This window comes from Toxorhynchites rutilus, chromosome 1 (assembly GCF_029784135.1).
Source record: "Toxorhynchites rutilus septentrionalis strain SRP chromosome 1, ASM2978413v1, whole genome shotgun sequence".
Taxonomy (NCBI): Eukaryota; Metazoa; Arthropoda; class Insecta; order Diptera; family Culicidae; genus Toxorhynchites; species Toxorhynchites rutilus.
Genome location: NC_073744.1, coordinates 127,315,618 through 127,339,133, shown reverse-complemented (window position 1 = coordinate 127,339,133; position 23,516 = coordinate 127,315,618). Strand labels below are relative to the sequence as shown.

At 39.0% G+C, this 23,516-nt stretch overlaps 1 protein-coding gene across 11 annotated transcripts in view; it reads left to right on the top strand.

Annotated features, from left to right (window-relative positions):
- Positions 1-19,678, top strand: part of LOC129762616 (uncharacterized) — a 29,344-nt gene extending 9,666 nt beyond the window's left edge. For 2 of the 11 annotated variants that reach the window (XM_055761053.1, XM_055761060.1), the window contains exons 2-6: positions 17,337-17,468; positions 17,579-17,893; positions 17,946-18,032; positions 18,090-18,595; positions 18,706-19,675. In XM_055761053.1, the coding sequence (XP_055617028.1) occupies positions 17,337-17,468; positions 17,579-17,893; positions 17,946-18,032; positions 18,090-18,595; positions 18,706-18,928 (1,263 nt within the window). In that variant the 3' untranslated portion in view covers positions 18,929-19,675. Of the gene's footprint in view, positions 1-17,336; positions 17,469-17,578; positions 17,894-17,945; positions 18,033-18,089; positions 18,636-18,705 lie in introns of all 11 variants that reach the window. The other 9 variants (XM_055761064.1, XM_055761063.1, XM_055761057.1 and 6 more) reach the window with 9 other exon arrangements.
- The last annotated feature ends 3,838 nt before the right edge of the window (positions 19,679-23,516 follow it).

Sequence of the window (23,516 nt, the reverse complement as noted above, 5' to 3'; positions counted from 1 at the left end):
TGCTAAAACGATCCATATTGTAAAATGGCAGACATTCAACTAACGATATGACGCTTTGGTTGACAGCTATGTCAAACGGTTGTCAGCGCAGGGCTGTATACTTTCGGAAGCCCGAAATGGAAAACCCTGTATATCAAAAATGTGTTTAGGCTTACACTTAGTATGTAATAATATCTGTACGATTTTTATGTCGAAGATAAACAACAATAATAAATAAACAATAAAAAAAATAGCTTTATACATGCTGGCTTTTGGTGAATAGAATGTTGCACAACCAAAAAAAGAATTTGAATACAATAACAGGTGTTAACACAAACGAACCGAGAATGTACTTTTCAATTGTCGTCATTTTCTACTTGTCAGCTCGAGGAAAACATTCTTTATTTATAGTGTCAGCAACAATGTTTACCAACTTTTTAATGTGTTCTCTATCGTTGTTCATCATACAATCAAACATAGTCTTAGCAAAAATGCGATAGGACGAGGCGAATAATGATTCGCAATTTTCTGCATCGCCTGGCAAAAAAAAACGTTTGTTTGACATGATAAAACATTTATCTCTTCGATATTGTCATGCATAGTGATCCTTTCCCCCCATCATTTGTTCATGTTCCGCGCTAGGGCAACCATAATAATCTGTGTCATCCTCCATTGGAGTTGATTTGTTGTCTGTTCGTGTGTTATTTTATGACGGCTAACTTGAACATGCAATTTTTCCCCCCGCTATGTGGAACCGTGGAATACGGCAGTTTTCCTTCGCATAGATAAACGGATGTCACCGTGTTTTACTTCGTTTGTTTACTACTAACCCAATTTTTTCCTTGTTGGGATAGGCAGTGCTGAAAGTCTTTCTAAACGCTTTCTAAACGGTTCTAACGGAAGAACACGCTGCGTAGGAATTTTTACGACACGTGTTTGTTAGAATATCGCTTATCCTTTGATGTCGTTGGGTGAATTTCAAGGCCAACCTCCAACCGATAACCACCGCGAAGCGATAAAGCTAGTGGAAAAGGTGTGATCGATACCGAGCGCTAGAACTTAACGGCGCGGGGAATCTAGCAAAAAAAAGATAACTCCGCCTTGACACGGTTCTCGTTTCGTTCACGATTGCAAATCGAGCAACATGATAGCATGATTCGGCTAAGCAATGACTACGGCTGGTAATATGTTTTAAATAATGACCGACGGTTACTGTCCCCTTGCAATTGAAAAGCGCATCCACACATGACACCCGAGACCACGTGAGAAGGCGCAATACGGAAGCGGAAATGTGTGCACATTATAAGGGTTGTAAAACCAATGAATTGGCTGACGGCGCAAACGGCAAACACACGTTGATTTATCATAAATGAGCTTTTAGCATGCGACTGTTGGTGTTGTGCTGCGAAATCGTGAGGGAGAAATTTTTCTATTTGTAGCCATATTGAAGACCGACAGGATATGGGATATAAAATTGTTTTCTAATTTTGGCGAAGATGCGAAGTTCTTATTTGTTTTTAACTCGCTTTGGCTGATTACTATTGCATACTAGTGAGTTGTATGTTTGGAAGATTTCTGCATCAATCAAAACTTTGCGTAGATACCCATCTATAAGTTAACGTATTCCTTTAGTAGGGAGAAAAGTTTCTTCTACTTATCACAATAGATCCACCGGAAAGTTCTGTCCGTTCATAGAATAACATGCAATACAGGATATTTCCAACTTAACTGATCATTTCAAACCAATTCTGGAAACTACGATTAGTAAAGAGATATTCGAAATAGTTGCCCATAAATTAAGAATTTAAAGTAATACACGTATCACTGCCTGCACGGATCAAAATCGAATCCTTTCTTCTGGACGATAACTACAACCAAAGATAATTTTTAGCACATGTTATGGCCTCCGGATTTATTACATTGAATGAGCCGAAAAATAACAGAAAATGCTCTACTCTCCAATACAATCTGTCCAACTTCTATAAAAACCACCCTGATTATATTTCGTTGCAACACAAGCAGTTAAAATTTCAACAAGATACATTCATACATTGTTGAATGCTTAGAATAAAGTATATTTACCATCAATTTCGTTCAAAAGAGTTCATTGTGCCTAAATATGATAATTTCAGCTGTCCAGTCTTTATAAGACCATTTCAAAATTCAAAGTATTATCAATGAAAAATTCAAAACAATCGGCTGATTTACATGTCAATAATTGACAACCTTGCCTTTCGACTAATAACCTGAAAAATTCGTGTTGGAATACTATTTACCAAATTCTGCTGAACGGATTTCTCGATATTTTTTCCATGCTTCCGGAATTGCGACCTTGAGCTCTTTAACACTCCTATACTCGCGCATTGGTCTGTCAGACCGAGAGATCAATAATTCGTTCATTTGTCAGAAAATATCAACACTACGACTTTACGATTCTCTCTAGCTTCGTTATTCGTCGTTCGTCATCGTTTAGCGTACTGCATGTGTTGGTACAAAGGGACGTGTGCCACTTTTTTAACACTTTCGGTCTGACATACCGACGTGAGTATTTTTGGACAAGTGCCTTTTTTCATATTCTAGAATATTGTGGAATGAAATGTATGAATTAATGTTAATGGCGTGGAATATTTATTGAGAATAATGCATAAGATCATTAGAGGACTATTCTTATTTGATTTCAGTCTCTTTTAACTGAATTGAACGGATCCATATATTAACTATTTGTCGATATATTCGTCGTTAGATTCAAACGTTCAAAAGCAAAATATAAATGTTTGACTTTCGTATAGTTATTCGCTAAATATAATGGTCATACATATACACACTTGTGAAAGAATTTCACTTGTGGAAGAATTGTAAACAGTAAACTAAAAACTAATCGGTAGCTTATGGTAATTTTTAACAGTTACAGTTTCGGGGATATTTTTTTATAATGGACAGTATCGTCATAAAAACAAGAAAAAGAAAAGGAAGTTACTAGAAATCTTTTTATGCCCCATCTAAAAAAGGCATTAATTCTTAGTTTCCAAGAAAACAGAGACAAAGAATATTAGAAGTATGCAAACTTTATATTCCAGAACCTTTATCGTTTGGTCGTTATACATTCTTCTCTTCGTTAAAAGACCGAAAAACACGCGACAACTGCATAAATGTAAAAAACATGTTTGTTTCGAGCATGCAGTTATGCTATGTTCTGATTCTTACTCCAATGAAACCACAATCAATTAATACGTTTTTATGTTGTTTTATAGCTCTTCATACTTCCATGAATTATATTCAGTTGCTTACTTTTAATTAATAACACTGAAAAATTCGAATTTTGTTATTTGTGTTGGAGTACCAAAAATTATTCTATTTTGAGGAGGCTGAACTAGATGGCTATTAAAACATAATAAAGACGAAGAAAACATATTTTTCGGAGATTTTTAATTCAATCATACCCTCTTCTTCAAATAAATGCCAATACAGCCTGAAAAATACACAATGGCAACATTACAGAGAACTTCAATGTTCGGTCTGTGACACCGTGCGCGAGTATACGTGTTATGATTTTGCACGCGAGTACAGGAGGGTTAATAGTGGCGTACCGTTTTTTCTTAGTGTAGACCCTGCGTACAAGGATCTAAGATTTTCAACAGGATTCAAGTCTGGAGAGCGAGCCAGCCAGTCCAAAAAAGTAAGTTTTTGGTCCTCAATCAACTGCTCAGTTTCCTTGCTGGTATGAATAGTAGCATTGTTTTGCGATATCTACGCAAAAACGGTAGGAGAGAGGATTACAGAACATGTATGTAATCCTTGAATTATGTGAAAGCTATCTTGAGCTTTCCGGTTGCACAGACTCCCACCCAAACCATGTACGAGCTTCCACCAAAATTTCTGGTTGAAAAATACTGTTCCTTCTTCCGTAAATCACGCCATTACCCGTTGAAACCATCATGAAACCATTGAACTTTATTTCGTCGGTGAAGATGACCTATACATTGAAGAACTTTTCGTTATGGCATTTAGCAAAATTATTATTTTGGAAACATTATTTGTCACAATATATCATGTCCCACTGTAGGTTTTTGTGAGCTTTGGCAAAACTCAGACGTCTTCAGATGTGAGATGGTGTAAGATGAGTATCTTTAGCCTTTCAAGCCCTCTTTATGTGAGGATCTTTTATCAAAACTTGACGAATTGTCACCCGAGTAACATTTGAATTGAAATATTGCTTTATTTACATAAGCGATTTTGAGGTATTCGAAGCTGTTCTAGCTATTTCCCGCTTATCTCGGTCAGAGAGCTTCGATTTACGTGGAGCTCTTTCCTCTCTACATGATGAGATCGTCCAATCCAACGAGCAATTCCTCTGATACCTACATTTTCTTGGTGAATTGCATCGAGTTGTCTTTCTTCTCTCTCCGTGAGCACTTTTCCATTCGGTATTTTCCAGATTTATTGATCAAAACAACAAAAAACAACGGAAAATGTAGTTAAAATGTAGTCTTACAGAAACTTGACACTTGAAAAATATAAAAACATTCTTTACGCTCAGCGCTTGCACAAACATATATGAAAATAATGCAGAGTATGGTAGTCACCAATACCTACACACTAGAATATAAATTGAAGCATTGTGTTTACAATGACACAAAGCAGCAAGATCATCACCTGGTCGTATAGAAGTTGGACAGAGTGTACGTTAGGGTCCCAATGAATGTATGGGAAAAATTCACCACCTCGAAAAAACACCCTATGTCAAATATCAGCTCAATCGGACTTAAGGGAGAGTGGCGCAAAGCGGTAAAATTTTGAATTTTTCGGAAATCAAAAAAACACCCAAGGAAATCGGGGTTTTCGAAAAAAAAATTTATGCCAAATGTCATCAAATTGCATGAAACGTCGAGATCTAGTGTCATCTCGATTTTTTTTTGTCAAAAATCGACACTCTGGGACTGGTTTTTTTTGAATACGAGATGAAACGTATGGTTTTAGGTGCCAATGAGAAAATTTATCTAGATTTTTCATTCGGAACTTGTTGCGAAATGTTTATTTGCACGATAATATACCCTGTGCAAAATATTAGCTCATTCGAACTTCATTTATTAGTGTCACAGACGTAAAAATTTGAGGTTTTTGGAAACCGAAAAATTACCGGAAATCGTGGTTTAAAAAAAATCGATGCCAAATGTCTTAAAATTGCATGACACGTCGAGATTTACTGTTATCTCAAAAAAAATTGTCAAAAATCGACTTTTGAGATGGAAAAACGACCAAGCGCCAAAAATTTTTTTTGATAAGATCACCGAAAATCGGGGCGATCTTTCGTTTTTCAAAAAAACTCAAATTTTAACGTCTGTGACATTAATAAATGAAGTTCGAATGAGCTTATATTTTGCATAGGGTATATTATCGTGCAAATCAACATTTCCGAAAGAAAAATCGAGATAATTTTTTTTTCGAGAAGACGCTAGATCTCGACGTTTCATGCAATTTTAAGACATTTGGCATCAAATTTTTTTTCGAAAACCCCGATTTCCTTTACTCCCCCCTTGGGTGATTTTTTGATTTCCAAAAAATTCAAAATTTGACCGCTTTGCGCCACTCTCCCTTAAGTCCGATTGAGCTGATATTTGGCATAGGGTGTCTTTTCGAGGTGGTGAACATTTTGTATAGGGTAACTTTTTGAAATTGGAGATAACCATTTTCATTGGCACCGTAGTGTACGTGTATATCATTTGTATAACATATATGCTAGAGCCAATATGAGCGAGCGAAACTGGCGAAACATAAAGGGTGTGTCACATCAAATTGCATCACGGAAAAAACGCTGTAGAAATTCGCCCAGTAGACCGATCCTTTTGAAAATTTTAGACAGTAAAATAAAAACTATTAAACAACTTTTGGCATTTTCTTTTTATTCATACTTCGAGCCCAAGCCCGTATGCTCGCACCTTCCTCTTTACCCCGTCCATAAGGTTCTGTACAACGTCAGGTTGTAGTTTTTTTTTTAACAGAAATCCATTTTCTCTTGAAGTCCGCCTCCGATTTGAAAACTTTTGGGTTCTTCCGGAGGGCCTGCTTCATAATCGCCCAATATTTCTCTATTGGGCGAAGCTCCGGCGCGTTGGGCGGGTTCATTTCCTTTGACACGAAGGTGACCCCGTTGGCTTCGTACCACTCCAACACGTCGTTTGAATAGTGGCACGAAGCGAGATCCGGCCAGAAGATGGTCGGACCCTCGTGCTGCTTCAATAGTGGTAGTAAGCGCTTCTGTAGGCACTCCTTAAGGTAAACCTGCCCGTTTACCGTGCCGGTCATCACGAAGGGGGCGCTCCGCTTTCCGCAAGAGCAGATCGCTTGCCACACCACTTGTACTTTTTGGCAAACTTGGATAGTTTCTGCTTGCGAATCTCCTCCGGAACGCTGAATTTGTCCTCTGCGGAGAAGAACAACAGGCCCGGCAGCTGACGAAAGTCCGCTTTGACGTAGGTTTCGTCGTCCATTACCAGGCAATACGGCTTCGTCAGCATTTCGGTGTACAGCTTCCGGGCTCGCGACTTCCACACCATGTTTTGCCTTTCGTCGCGGTTAGGAGCCTTCTGAACCTTGTATGTACGCAGGCCCTCCCGCTGCTTGGTCCGCTGGACGAATGAACTTGACAAATTCAGCTTATTGGCGACATTCCGGACCGAATTTCTCGGATCACGTCTAAACTGCTTAACTACGCGCTTGTGATCTTTTTCACTGACGGAGCATCCATTTTTGCCGTTCTTCACCTTCCGGTCGATGGTTAGGTTCTCGAAGTATCGTTTTAGTACTCTGCTGACCGTGGATTGGACGATTCCCAGCATCTTACCGATGTCCCGATGTGACAACTCCGGATTCTCGAAATGAGTGCACAGGATTAATTCACGACGCTCTTTTTCGTTCGACGACATTTTTCCAAATTTACGAAAAATTTACAGTGAAGCATGGCCAACGTGATCTATACACTCTTATCTGATTATAAGCGAAAGCTGAAGATATAATTCCTAAAAATTAAATTTCTACAGCGTTTTTTCCGTGATGCAATTTGATGTGACACACCCTTTAGTTTGCCAAATACACGGCCCAGATAGAGAAAAATATCTATTCTTATCATGCTTTTCTTTTTCCTCTTAGAAAACATTTTCCAAATTCATTTTATGATGAGGTGTAATATTATCACACATTTATACAACAGCACTAATAGCTATATGGATAGCGTGGTCGTATGAAACAGCTTTGCATTCCAGCCGGCCTTGGTTCGATTCTCATTGACGTCGTAAGGAATTTATTTTCGCACAATCCCAAATGAAATGAAGAAAGAAAAATGAAAGAGATGTCTGCTCCTATACATACAAACTTTTTTTAAGTTATTAAAACAGCTCATTATTGCGCATTTGACCCTCCAACACAAGAAATGGCATTATTTCTGCCAAAGATGATATGTCAACGCTAGTTAGGGTATAGGAATTAGAAGTGAATGTATTTTTAAACATTGTAATGAAAAGGGCATGTTGCGAATCCGAAAAAATTGCTCCCCAACCTTGAAACTAAACGTGAAAATCCATTTTCTTTTGTTTGCAGTGGTTTTAGGGCAAGTTTCTCAGATGTTTAACTACAAGTGGATGCGCAATGATATTAATGAAAAGAAACTTTTCAATAGAATTTTTTGGCGACCCCGTTAATGATCAATGCCTTACATGTTTTTATCGCCAATTAACTATCAGCCTCAATAAACACTGTTGACGGCTGGCTGGAGCGATACTGGAGCCGAAAACGCAAATGACATTTTATACTCTCGCACAGTGCAATCATTTCGGTGACGTCTATCGATTTGACAGTATCTTCTGTTTTTATTGATGTTAAGGGTCAAATCAATGCTGAAGTTTATATTGGAATTTTGGAGAACGAGGTGCTTTCCTAGGGAAGGCCAAATAACGCGTTGTTTTATCGCAAGATGGGGTGTCTTATCATATATGAAATTCGACTCAATGTTTTATAATGAAAAAACAATGAACTTCGAAAGAATAATGGCCCCCTAGCAGCTTCAACCCTATATATATATATATATAATTTTAAAAATATATTTAAGAATTCGGTTCATTTAAACTTATGTAACTGAGCCTGTAAAAATAAACGAATTTAATAACAAAAAATTAAAACAACTAAAAAATACGATTACACAAATGAAATAAATAAATGAATTAAATTAAGTAAATTAAATTAACAAAGTCCGAGCCACGACACATCACAGCTCATTTCACAGGAGAAACATCTGACAGCATGCGGAAAAAGACAACATGGGGAAAAGAAGAGCATGATTTTTTTTTCAAGCAAAAATGCACTTCAAAAATAAATTTGATTGACTCTGCACCATCTAGACTCCGGTGTACTTTAATTTATTAGGCTTTTCAAACATTAGGCAACCGCAATCCGATCTATGTTGGCGAAATCAATCAGATCTCCAACTCAGCTCTGCACATTGGAGCAACTAAAACGTGATGAAATCGTTAAATTTTCATCCGTTATCAGGGCAGGGCAGATCACACAAAACACAACAAAAGATCGGTATGTGTCGATAACAGCCGCATATTAAATTACTCCGAAAGTGTTGTTTCACCCGTTTTAAATCATCGTTGACCAGTACATCGCGATCCTGTGTGACCGAATTACATATGTACGTGTTATCCAGTTCATACGATATTTAGTTGGCTATTTATTATCGAACCAGAATTTGCATCTGCCGATTGTGTGTTGTATACTGCTATTGTGTCGCTAGATAGTCATCAACACTCGATTCCCATTGAACCAAACACACACGCATCCAACCAGTGTTGTTTCTTTTTTTCCGTTCCTTTTTGACACACTATGAGCACTCAACGTACTCCGCCTGCAGCTGAAGCCAGCAAAAATACAATATTAACAAACAAGCGACTGCGAACTGATGACAATAACTGTTTTAAGATGTTTTCGGCCGAACATGATAAGAATGACCATACGACCACGATGGAAGAAATGTTACGGACGATGATGCAGCAATTCTCTGAAACGAAACAGCTTATCGACACGGTACGAACTGAAATACTAAACGTAAACTGTAAAATTGACTCCGTTAAAACAGAACTAAAGAATGAAATTAAATCGGTGAAAGAAGAATGTGCTGCAAAATTCCAACACCACGACACTGCTCTTGATTTGCTGAATTCGAGGGTGGATGATATGTTCCAGACAGTCGGAGTTATGCAAAACCGCAACGAACTCATCATAAGCGGCATCCCTTTCAGGAACGGCGAAAATTTACAATCGTTGTTCATGGAAATGGGAAAACACTTAGCGATGAACGACACGACCACCTTGATGGCGCAAACTAGGCGCATGAAATCTGGCGGAAATTTGGACGGTGACGGCCTCATTGTTGCGGAGTTTGCATTGAAGTCTACGCGAGATGCGTTTTACAGTGCATATTTGCGGAAACGAGATCTTACACTACGGCATATTGGACTGGATTCTGATCGGCGCGTGTATGTTAACGAGAACCTCTCCATCGAAGCGCGTAAGCTTAAATCGGCTGCATTACATAAGAAGAAGGCGGGCAAATTGGCATCGGTTTTCACCAAGGAAGGAATCGTCTATGTGAAGGTTGCAGTTGGCGGACCACCCATAGCTATACGGTCGGAGAATGAACTGGATAATTGTTTGTAAATCTGTTAGTAATTCTGTGTTTTCTCGTACACTTTTGAAGTAATGTTGATATGTAGTAGTTTATTTTACTGTGACTTGATTTAAATATTGTATGTTAAAAATATTTGTTTTCCGCTCCTCCGTAATTATGCAGCCCTCGAAAAATTGCTTCCCTTACTACACATAATGCTATCGTCACACAACCACACCTACACGAACATTCCGGGGGCGGTGCTGAATGCTGCTCTACTTTCTGGGAAGCTGAATATTTGCCATGGAAATTCCCAAAGTCTTTGCGCGCGTAATTGCAGTAAGCTTGATGAGATTCGAAACTTTTTGCTGAACTCAAAAGTCGAAATTGCGTGTTTCACGGAATCATGGCTAAGTCACAAGATCAGCGATCGTATTATCAGCGTCTCTGGTTACACCGTCGTGAGGAATGACAGAATATATAAGCGCGGCGGAGGCATTGCAGTTTACTATAGGGATCATTTAAACTGTTCTAGGGTTTTCGGCACGACTCTCACAGAAGATTCGACGGACAAGACTGAATGTCTGGCGTTGGAATTTCGAGTAGAAGGTATCAGAATCTTGATTATGGTCATCTACAATCCTCCGGAAAACGACTGCTCGTCTTTTTTGGCGGAGAAGTTGGCCAATTACGCCGCATGCTATGAAAACATTTTTCTACTGGGAGATTTTAATACTGACTTGATGCGATCTAGTAACAAACGTACATTATTCGAATCAACGCTCCGTACTTTTTCTCTGTCATCCGTGAGCGACGAGCCAACGTTCTTTCATGGTGGAGGGTGCTCACAGCTTGATCTCTTCCTAACCAACAACAACGAAAAGGTTTTGCGATTTGGACAGGTCAGCTTTCCCGGGCTTTCTCAGCACGATTTAATTTATGCGTCAGTTGACTTCGACGTCTTACGGCCTTCCACTCCACGTACTTATCGAGACTACGCAAATTTTAATGCGCATGTTTTGGAACACGAAATTCTGTCCATCCCCTGGAACCAATTCTACGCGATGGAATGTCCAGCCGATTCCATGGAATTCTTCAACGCTCACATCAAAAGAGTACACGATGTGTGTATTCCTCTACGTGTCACTGCCAGTCGTCGACAGTACAATCCATGGTTCACTGATAGTGTTCATCAGTTCCTGCTTGAGCGTGACTTGGCGTACAAAGATTGGTTGCAAGCACCTTCACATTTGAAGGACGTCAGGCGGCAGAGGTACAAGATATTGAGGAATCGCGCCAACGCGAAAATAACTCAAGCTAAACGACAGTACCTAAATCGTTTTTTAGACAGCAGAATACCTTCGAAAACCTTATGGCAGCGGGTAAAGAGTCTTGGATTAGGCAAAGATAAACAGTCGCGACCTTGTGCGTTTGATCCAGATGATGTAAATCGTACATTCGCTGCAAATTTTACGAGAAATACTCATCGAGAAGCTGTACCTTTGAGACTAGCACCACCATCGTTGTACAGTTTCTCATTTCGACCTGTGCGCTACTGGGAAGTCGTGAACGCCATCTGGGACATCAAATCGAACGCCGTGGGAATGGACGGTTTACCGATTAACTTCTTCAAGATCATACTACCATTAGTTGTGCAACAAATTACGCATTTATTTAACATGTTTATCAGTAGTTCCACCTTCCCTTATCCCTGGAAACATGCGAAGGTTTTGCCACTGAAGAAAAAAGCGCATTTGAACGATATCTTCAATCTACGACCTATTAGCATCCTTTGTGCATTGTCAAAGGCTTTCGAGAAGCTCCTCAAACACCAAATGACCAGCTATATAGAGGAAAATGATTCACTAACTGACTGTCAGGCCGGTTTTCGTAAAGGACAGAGCATCAAAACCGCAGTTCTTCGAGTGTACGACGATTTAGGAACCATTGTTGATAAAAAAGGTGCTGGCATACTATTACTCCTCGACTTTTCTAAGGCTTTCGATACTATTCCACATAGCAAATTGCTTGGCAAATTAGCTTCTCAGTTTAACTTCTCTTCTACTGCCGTAAACCTGTTGGAATCGTACCTGCGTGGGAGAAGACAGACAGTTTTCTGTGGTGACCGCTGTTCAAGCAGTGTCGAAGTGTCGTCAGGAGTACCTCAGGGCTCAGTTCTCGGTCCTCTGCTTTTCTGCTGCCATATCAACGACCTACCGACGGTGCTTACATACTGTTCCATCCAGATTTACGCCGACGATGTACAACTATACGTTGGTAGGCTTGGTCCATGTACTCGGGATTTAATCAGGATGATTAATGCTGATCTTGAACGGGTTTCGAATTGGTCGCGACGGAATGAACTCCAAGTGAATCCTGCTAAGAGCAAAGCACTTTTCATAACAAGCCGACGTCGTAGAGCTGGAAGCTTTATTTCCCCAGAATCTGAACTAAAACTGGACGGGCAGAGTATAGAATTGTCGGAAAGTGTCAACAACCTAGGATTTATCTTCCAACATGATCTCCAATGGGACGAACTCATAATTCAACAATGTGGAAAGATCTATGCTAGTCTTCGAATGCTTTACTGCTGTACCCGCACTGCCCCGACCGCCACCAGACTGAAACTGTTTAAATCACTGATCCTGCCGCATTTTTTGTTTGGCGACGTCCTCCACGTCCGCCCCAGCGCAACATCTTTCAACCGGCTGCGTGTCGCATTAAACTGCTGTGTGAGATATGTATATGGGCTGAACCGCCTTGATCACGTGAGTCACCTGCAACAGCACCTCATTGGGTGCTCTTTACAAAACTTTTACGCGCACCGATCCTGTGTTTTTTTATGGAATCTATTGAAGACAAAGTCTCCTGGTATACTTTATCGGAAACTTATCCAAACTCGTGGACGCCGCTTGCAGAACCTGGTAATACCTGCCAACAACACCGCATGCTATGCTAATTCATTGTTCGTTCGAGGTGTGGTAAACTGGAACTCATTACCCCCCGCTGTGAAGCGTTCCCCTTCGGAAGCAATCTTCAAGAGTGGCTGCATAAATTTTTGGAATCGAGTAAATTGATTTTTATTATAACGATAGTAAAGAATAGGATAGATTATAATTATGTCTGTGCCAATTTTAAAACCGGAGGTAGCAAATTATTCATAAGATTCATATCTTACGCTACTAGACAATAAACAAACAAACAAACGAAATCTTCGAAAATAAAAAAAAGGAAATCGACTCTCGTCTCAGTAGCTCCGCTTCGACTAGAACTACTTCGGTGGGAATTGACGAACGAATACAAATCTGCCTCTATATTCAACTTGACTTCAGTCCGCACTACTACTTCCCCCTGACACGAATCTCTTTACTCGCGTACTCAAACTTATTTTAACGTCCATATAAAGTGAGACGAAAAATTGATTTCTGATACAAAAAAGTAGTTACACCATTAATGGGCGGTTTATTGTCTACCCACAGTGAACTCAAACCAACGAACTTAGACAGTTATCAGGTGTACTATAAAGGTCCTCGCGTTAGTATTAGTAAATATCGTGTAGTTTTGGAGGAATTCACTTTGTCTCCGAGTTTAATTTTGTAAAAAACATACAGAAAAACGGGTGTGTATCAACAAAATTCACAAATTTGTCTGTGTTTCTGAACACAATACTGCGCACTATTTTATATGTGTGAGTAATTTTCGTATACGACCCAACACAATCTAGCTCACCTGTAGTATATGTCAAACAACGTTGAACTCAAACATCGATACATGCATGCGTGATACATGAGATGGAGAGAGAAACGAATTCATTTTGGGGCGGAGTCAGTTCAATATGCAATGAAGTCCATTTGACGGTGAAGAATGAAATGAGATAGTCGAGTCGTAGAGTGAGATAGCATCTAAACACCTGAATGACTGTCGAGTCGTGTTGACGGAGAAACAGCTGGAAGAAGCCGAAACTCATTTCCAAGGCGAATTTCTTCATAGTCCTCTGACTATCCTCAGTTGAATATGACTTTGCCGAGCTCTGTAAATAACTATATAGCATTGACCAAGATGCTGAAACGATAGGTGTTTCGTTCTTGACACTTTCATGACAAGACGTGAAACGAGTAGCGAGACGCAGCTTTCAGATTTATTTACCTTTTGTTTGATTGTGTGGTTATGGTTTCATATCAACTCGCTGAGGAAAATAACTGAAGGGAAACATATATTTTCGTGAAAAATAGTGTACTATAGCTGTACGCTATTTTGCTTCAAATTCATTTATCTAACACAGAAATCAAAAACACAAGCCTTGAAGGCTCAGGATTTCCTTTGATTAAAACATCCAACGCAACTGGTTACTTCCCTGTAATATATGGCAAATTAGCAACACAAAAGACAACTAATTCGAAAAGTAAACACGAACCTGTTTCAATCATTGCAACCTCATTCTGCTCTAGCATTTATGCAAAACCAATTACCTGTAACAGCTCTTTCCGGATCTTCTGGATCTGGTAATCTCCTTCCCGGTATATGCACAGCATTCTCCTCCTCCCTGAGCGATGTCAGTGGAGGCACAATCAGCGTTATTTCAATATTAGGCATTTTAAGCGTTTTGATATGAAAATTCAATTCGCTGATGGATATACGAGGGTCGTTCAAAAAATAAGTTTCAGTGCCTCAGAAATCGCGGAAAAAAAAATTTAGGACAAAAAACAAGGTGATTTCGGCGGTCAACGATTCGATAACACTGAAGAACTTCGTGACACAGTTACATCGTACTTCAAAAAGTTGGACGCTACGCATTTCGCGCTCGGAATAAAAAAATTCGTGCCACGCTATGAAAAATGCCTCGTACGCTACGGCGATTATGTAGAAAAATAGAAAATAAAACGTAGATTACGAAAATCCTAAAATTTGTTTTGTCCTAACTTTATTTTTCCGCGATTTCTGAGGCACTGAAACTTATTTTTTGAACGAACCTCGTAATATAAAATTGTCTTTAGACACAATATTTGTACATTTTTTTCACCACTTGCAGGCAAAAAAGATTTTCATTTACATAGAGTACTAATTTAATTTGGGAAAAATAATTTTCATTCCTATTTTTTTTAGAGTGGGTTCATTCCTTCTGCAAACCCATATTGTCATGCTCATTCCCCTAATTCGTAATACGAAGCTCAATGCCATCAACCCGAATAACGAATTTAAACGAACAACTTACAATTGCAACAAGTTAACTAGATTTTCATTATGACATAAATACATTATAGTATGGAGTTAATCAGATTGGCTTCTGACATACAATATTAATTGTTCAATGGCTAAAAAGATTTTGTCATTTAGTGGTGTTAATACTTATTATTAAAGGAATTTGTTTTGAATATGTACAGTTAGAAGCTAATCAAGTGCTTTGAAATTAAAATTTAATAATATTCAAAAAATGGAGTTAATCGATTAGGCAAGTGAAGCATCCATATAATGATCCATTCCATACGAATTGAAATCACCCAAAATTAATCGAGGACTTAACATGACTTCGACATTATCTCTGAGCTGTTAACGGCGAATACAATGGTCTCTGGCCTGTTGTACTGAATTGTCTATCGAAAGATATAAACGATGCAAGACAAGTTAATTTCTCTTTCAAGACGGTCTGATAAAATGAGGGTCTTAAGATAGCATTCAAAATGCTATCTACAAGGTTAGAAAACGCCAACATTCCAGTTTGGGGCTGTGCAAAAATTAGGCTTTGTTATTGGAAGCAGTTTAGGAAGGTTGAAGCAATTCAGGACTATGTGTAGTAGAGGGAATTGAGGGCCTCTGGTGAAAATAGAAAGTGCGTAGACCGGAAGGTGCTGGCTTCTGTTCAATTACCTCGCGTTTCTTCGAAATTGACGTGCTGGTTTGGTTGGTAATTGTTCTATCCTTATAAATGTTGTTCGAGTGACCTTTCTTCTCGTAAATGCTCTAGTTGTTTCTAATGTTGCATTCAGATACCTATTACATTCTGGTATTTTTTACATTTGGTTTATTGAAATTCTGATTAATTTCTTTCGGGTGGCTGTTGTTCGGGTAGCTGTCTTTCAGGTAAATGATACACAATCTTACGATACATGTGTACGCGTTTTAACCACTCATTCTCACACAATTGAGGAACATCTGTACTTTGTGAGTTCGATCTTTAGTTTCTGGACGTAGCGTTTAGAAGCGTTCCACTTTTTGACTACATCCCTGTGTAATTTGCAAGACTCTCGAATATTACTATCATCACGAACCGCCTTTGACTCAATGATTCCACTCAATGGGACTGATTTTGACCTGTTCATTAAACCATTTTTTGGCCCTCCTGGAAAGGTATAATTATCTATCCGGAATTGTTTTTGAAGAGCACAAAACGAAAATTATTTTTTTGCGTCACTTTCGTTTTTGGAAACTAAACGACGGAATATGCAAAAAAAAAATTGGCTGTGAGTGATTGTAACATTTCGTGCTTTCGGTTGTCTTATTAATAGGAGTACCGGTAAGTTTCTTGGTTTTTTTTTCAAAAATAAATGCTTTATTCTGCAAAAATGGTTACAAATTTAATATTCAAAGTAATGCCCATCGCTAGTCACAACTTATTCCCATCTTTCTGACAATTGACGGATCTTTTTGCGAAAATAATCGGAAATAAAATAATTGCGGAAATAATGTTTTAACCGGTTTCGCGACATGCCCAGCTGGTCTCACCAAATAGACAGCATAACCTTCTGACCGTATCCATACGTTGCCCGACGTTTAGGTTTGTCGTAATGGATCCACTTTTCATCGCCAGTAACGATTCGATGCAAAAAACCCTTTCTTTTATGCCGTTGGAGCATTTGTTCGCAAGTGAAAAAACGGTATTCGACGTCTCGTGGCTTCAATCCATACGACACCCAATGTCCTATCTTTCGGATCATTCTCATTGCTTTTAAACGATCGGATATGGTTTGCTGAGCTAATCCAAGTGTATCTGCAAGTCCTTGTTGCGTTTGTGACGGATCTTGATCGAGTAAAGCCTTCAATTTTCCATCTTCAAACTTTTTTGGCGGTCCGGAACGTTATTCGTCTTCCAAGTCAAAATTACCACTTTTAAACCGTGCAGACCACGTCTGACATGTTCGCTCTGTTTGAGCATGGTCACTATAAACTTCCACCAAAATGCGATGACCTTCCGCAGCTTTTTTCTTCATATTGAAGTAATGAAGTAACACTCCCCACAAAAACACTCTCGTTGGTACGAAATTCGACATATTCGAAGTGACAAAAAACTATGTTGTTTACGCTTCAACTTTTTGACATATACTGAAAAGGACACGCAATGACAGTAGCTTTCCAACGAATATCGGGAAATTAGATTCACTGAAATAATAATCAAGTTGCGCCATCTGTTGTAAAACCGAAGAAACTTACCGGTACATATAATACTATAAATTATTATCAATCATCACCCCATATACTTCTATACAAAATGAAGGTTTAAACGAACAACATTACGCCCCAATCTTGAATCAGTGGCATTTCACCAGCACTGGCGAGACGATTAATTTGTTTTGATCTTATCGCAAAAACACCCTCAAATCATGTATTCACTTCAGCCACAAATCAATTGACTCGTTACATTTACCATTTATCGCTACCTTTGCATCAGAACCCATTAATTGACAAGACAGCCTTATGCCAGTTTCCTCTCTTCCAGTACCGAGAAGTAATGGAGCGTTATTCGCCCTGGGGTCGCAAGGGAGGTGGTGCCCCCAACGATACGATCCGTATCCGAAACATTCAGCTGCAGGGACTATATCCGGAGTCGAAAAACGTAGGTTTTGTTGTGCGAAAGCATTGCATTGAATATTGCGCCCCCTCCTCAGGCGGGATGGAGAAAAACATCGTGTTTTAAGTGAATTCAACTTGTATCACTAAATCTAGCCCTCTTCAACTCAAATTTCGCACGCTGCCCGGCGCCAGGACTTTCGAAATCCGGTACCAATGAACCGGACGAAGGGAGTCAGCGCGGGAGGAGGCGGGGCACCGCTGAGAAATGCCTCGGGACAGATCGTGACGGGGCTGACGGATGATCCGATTATCAGTTTCAACGACGCCAACCGCTATCACGTGGACAATGAGCTGCGGTATAGGACAACTCCGGCTCAGAAGCAAACCTATAAGGCGGAACTGGACAGGATAGTGCACGAGAAGGAAAACCGACGGAAGACGAGGAGTTCGGACGCGGATGCAAAAACGGTTAGTTGGTTAGTTTGAAACGAATTTAAATGACATACTTGCTGGTTCACAGAATGGCGGTCCTTGGGGCAAACCTGGTCCAGGTGGAAAACCATGGAGACCACCGAAGAACGTCGGCCAAAATTTTATGAAGTCGATGGTATGTATCAATGCTATGTTGTGTAACGCAATCTCTATTGTAATTTTTTTCTAAAAGGGTTGGACTACCAAAGAAACATTACACGATCTGGATATTGATGTCGTAACCAGGATGCAGCGTCAACTGGAGGAAGAAAACAAGTACCTGAAAAAGTTCTCCAATTGTTGCTCGCGGTGTGTATGCCAATGCGTTAGTAATAGTCTAGATCCAATACAACCCGGTCCGGGAAGTGCCCAAAATCCAAGGCCCGTTATTAGCCCTCCGAAATATTTCGTATCACCACCCGCTACGGCTCCCAGCCAACCATTAAGGGAAGAGCCGAATCCTAGCACAGATAAAATTACAGACCGACGTGTTCCAAGATTGTGTCAACAGAATCAACAGTCAACACCGGGGCGGGCCCCGATTGTGAAGAAAGGTGTTAGAATCGCACCAACGCGCAACTGTATGATTACGGGAGGCGTTGAGTTGGTCCCACTGTTGGCGAAGCGTCGATCCCAACAGCGGCCAATTAGTCTCGGAACGACCGACGTTACCAAGATCGATAAGTACAGCTCCAATGGGTAAACTATCCCAAATGGCACAACTATGATCATCACAATAGTACAGCAGTCACTAGATGGAGCGCTTTCTAAAACTATCACTAATTCGAAAATGTTTTTGTTAATTCCAGCAGCAATTTACACCGTTCGGGGGATGAATACCTGCACGATCTTTGCTACCAGATGAACCAGAAGCAACGGAAGCTGGAAACAAGCCAGCGGATAGACTACGAGAGCAGCAAACACCACTTCGACACCTGGTCCACCTTCTGGGGTAGACCGGGCCATGGAGCACCGCTTCCTCACAAGAACAAGCTTAATTTGGACAATCTGCTTTACGCAACCCCACGGTAAAGCGGAATTTGTACCATCCCCCCCTAGAAGTGTTGCACCAAAAAGCGTTCAATTTTGTTCACTTGTGCCGGAACAAGTGATAGCAAAGTTCATTTTATCAAAACCTGTGGTATGGGTAAATAACATGACAACACAGTTTCGAATAGATTGTTGCATTACATTGAGTCATGTTATTGATATTTGCTATTCATTCAAATTTAAAATTGTTACAGCTCATTCATCACTAGGATAATAATGAAGCATAAATAAGGAATCACATTGATAAATGAATAATATTGAATAGAATACCACGTGAATCGTGATTAACTTGAACAAATTCATTGAGTTACCGAAATGCGAGTATTAAACTTTGTTTCTCATAAGAAAACAAACGCAAAACGCGATGAATCATATTTTTCGTTTCTTACATATTTATGAAACACATAAATTATAGAAAGTAGACTTAAACTTCAACGGGCGAAAATAAGAATAGCATAAGATGTACACTATAATCCTGACGCTTCTCTAGAAATGTAAAGTTTAACTCGATTGACATGAACACTGAAATTAACTGCTATCTAGCATAATAGCGTTATAGCGACAATATAATTAATTATTAATAATATCGTTTATGCATTGTAATGTGATCGAAAAAAAATAATAATTAAAAACGGGAACACATAGTTAAAGTGCGCCAACATCCAACTAATGTTCGTAGTAGTGAATCACAGCCATTATCATCACCAAATCGAGACGCTGAGCATGAAAAATCTTCTTCGATGGTGGTTGATTAAAAGTCATCTCAAATGAGGGGCGCATTGACACCAATAGAAGGTGGACTTTACAAACCTTTAGAACCTTCCATAAAAATATCCTATAAAACTACTGTAAATCTGAAGAAGACAATTTTATTTATATGTTTGGAAACATTTAAATATATGATTTGACAAAAGTGGACAAATCAAGATAATTTTTTCGACTGCACAATCCAACATCATTTACCCTATATCTAATACAATCGTTCATGAGCACCGGAGTAAGCTTGGCTACTCGAATCGCTATGATGCACAATTTACCCACAATTAAAGCGTAAACGATTTCAGGGATCGCATCGTTATCTGCAAACTCGCTTATTACACTTCACTTGTTTGGATCGGAGAGGCTTTAAATTTTGCAGTTGCAGTAAACGCAAAAAGCCGGAAGTATAGATCCTTTTTCGAAAATTGACCTGGATCTTAGATCTTCGAAAATTAATCTATTTGCCACTAGGTGTCGTCGCCCTGTTAAGCAAGTTTTATTTCATTTCACTAATTTTCCACCGATTGTATGCAAGATTGTATGGTTTCGTATGATATCGTATACCAATGTATGTTATAATTTTTAAATTAACTATGCCTGGGGTTTTAATTTTTTTTTTGCTGGCAGAGCATTTTTTATAGCAAAAACGATTGACGGAGCACTCACATTTTTTTATCATTAGATTTACGGACGTTTTCATATGGGGAAATGGGGGGAATTTGGACCCCCTAAACAAATCACCTAGTATTTCCAAACCAATACGGTCTAAATAAAAAATGTCACATTGTACAGGGTGGCAGTCACACAACGCTCTCTGAAGGAAAAAAAAACAACGATCGCGCTGCAATTATCGAGCGTGTTTGTTCCTAAGCGGTTCAGTTGTCGACTTTGTATCGTTGTTTATTCGAGATCGTGAGCCATTTTTCTGTACGAATTTTTTTTTGTGCAAATTGGTTGCGTGACTTATGCGCCACCCTGTATACTGAGCTATCTTGTTTTCTCTCAATCAAAAATGTTTAATCGTTAGATCAAACTTTAAATTACCAAATTTATAATGGAATAAAAAAGATGATTTTGGGACATTAAAATTTGATGCGGGTGATTTGAATCGTCTGTGGGGTGTTTGGTCCAGTGTGTGTTTCATCGAAAAAAAAAACATTCTTATGTTTATGTAAAGTATTTTGGGAAAATGTTACAATCAGTAACAGTGTTTTGGGATCGATAACAGGTGTCTTGGCCAAATTCCAGACCAGAAAAATTGGATTGAGACCATCTCGAATTCTGCATGGATCTTTTTACTATTGTTCGTGCATTTTCAAACATTTTCGATGCTTGGTCAAATAAATCCATCCTTGGTGGCCTACGTTGCTCTTTCAAGCTCCACCTTCTTCTAACGTTGTCTGCTCATCCTCTTTTTGTAATTCTGCGGTATCTGGAATCAATTAGACCAAAGAAAAGCCTCATGAGGACCTGTAGGACCAATTCACCCCACAGAAACGTGTTCATGTCACCCCACACAACATGCAAAAATTAAAATGCAATGAATTCGATTTATTGTTATCAAACTTACAGTTTAGCTGCATCAAATTGTTCCTCTTCTTTAGTCGAACAGAACATTACTGCATAGTACACGAAAAGTTTGTTCAATCAGCGGGAATAACCTCAAAACCACGATCCTAAACATCACATTTTTGACAATCAAAGTGCTTGCTGTTTTCATGCTTCCGTTTCCCTCCACCTGGTAAATTTTACCAAAGTTTTTTACGTTAGATACATACGGTTCAACAATAGAAGGAGATGGCTTTTGAAAAAAATCCAAGTTGGGCCGTCCTTTTTGAGATGAAGGGGTGGTCCAAATCACCCCGTATGTCCACCTCACCCCGTGTTACCCTATCTATCTCTACGAACACGCGTCACATATTTATCTCGATCAATGCATAAAAGTGGAATATGTGATGGAAGATGGAATATAAATGTAGCCGATTTTTGTAATTTTCCTTATAAAATTCGATGTGTATCGACGCGTAAACTTAGTGCTAAGGGAGGACCGTTATCTGCAAGGTCGAAAAATAATGAATTTTCGTGTTTTTTTTCGGATGCTAGGAATAAGGTGAAGTGTTCGGGTATTTTGGTTATTTTTTGACCCTCCTGTACTCGCGTGCAAAATCATGACACGTATACTCGCGCACGGTATCACAGACCGAAAGTTGAGCTTCTCTGTAATATTGCTATTGTGTATTTTTTGGGCTTCATTGGTATTTATTTCAAGAAGAGGGTGCAGTTGATATAAAAAACCCCAGAAAATATGTTTTCTCCGTGTGCATTCAGTTTTAATAGTCTTTCGGCCTCCTCAAAACAGAGTTTTTTTTTATACTCCAACTAGAATAACGAAATTCGTTTTTTTCCTGTTATAAATTAAAAGTATGCAACTGAATATAATACATGAAAGTATAAAGAGCTATAAAATAACATAAACACGTATTAATCGATTGTGGTTTCATTGGTGTGAGAATCAGAACATACCATTACTGCATGCTACAAAACATATTTTTTACATTGCATGCAGTTGTAGCTTGTTTTTCGGGTCTTTCATGGGAGAGAAGAATGTATAACGACCTTCTAGATAATTACCAGATGATGAAGGTTCTGGAATACAAAGTTTTCATATTTTTAATATTCTTTGTCTATGTATTCTTGGTAAACTGTCTATCTGTCCGATTCTTATGGACTCGGAAACTACTGAACTGATCGACATGAAAATTGGTGTGTAGGAGTTTTCGGGGTCGGGGAAGGTTCTTATGATAGTTCGAGACCCCTTCCCCCTCTCTAAGGAAGGGCTGCCATACAAATGAAACATAGATTTCTCCATTACATTAGTCAAGCAAATGAAACGAAATTTGGCATTTGGAGGTTTTAGGGTGCAATAAATGATTCTATGGTGGTTAGATACTCCTGCCCTCTCTTGTAGGGGGGGGGGGGGGGGATGCCATACAAATGAAACACAAATTTGTGCATAACTCGAGAACTAATAAGCCAATGGAGCCAAATTTGGGATGTGAGGGTTTTTGGGTACGAAAAATGTTTTTATGATGGTATAACACCCCTCCCTACTCTAAAATGAAATTGATCTTCTTTCGAAAGTGTAAATGGATTTTATTATGATAAAACGCACTCCTATATCGTCTTCTATTTATATAAATATAAATGGATCACCGAATGTGTTGATGAGAGCAAAACTCGAGAAACGAATTGTCCGATTTAGGGCTGTCTTTGTTCTATTCTATTTTCCATATCAAACATTTATTCCATGTAACGGAAAACATGTTATTTGCAAGTGGTTGAAAAATCTTGAACGAGAATTGTGTCTGAAAATAATCTGATAATACTAGGAATTTTATAGTAGAACGTAATTTTAAAGGGTAGATTAGAAGATCTATCAATGAACAGTTCTGCGATTGGGCCCATCAACGTGCGCTTAGTAAAAAAACGTGGATGTTATAACGAAAAATAAATGTTGGGCAGGACGAAGTTTGCAGGGTCTGCTAGTATTCAATAAATATTTCACGCAACTAAAATTAATTTATACATTTCATTCAACAACATTCTAGAAAATAAGAAAAGTCACTTGTCCAAAAAAGTTACTCCTATACTCGCGTCGGTCTCTCAGACCGAAAGTGTTAAAAAAGTGACACACGTTGCCTTCTTACCAACACATGTCATACGCTAAACGATGACGAACGACGAATAACGAGACTATAGAGAATCGCAAAGTCATAGTGTTGATATTTTCTGAGAAATGAATGAATTATTG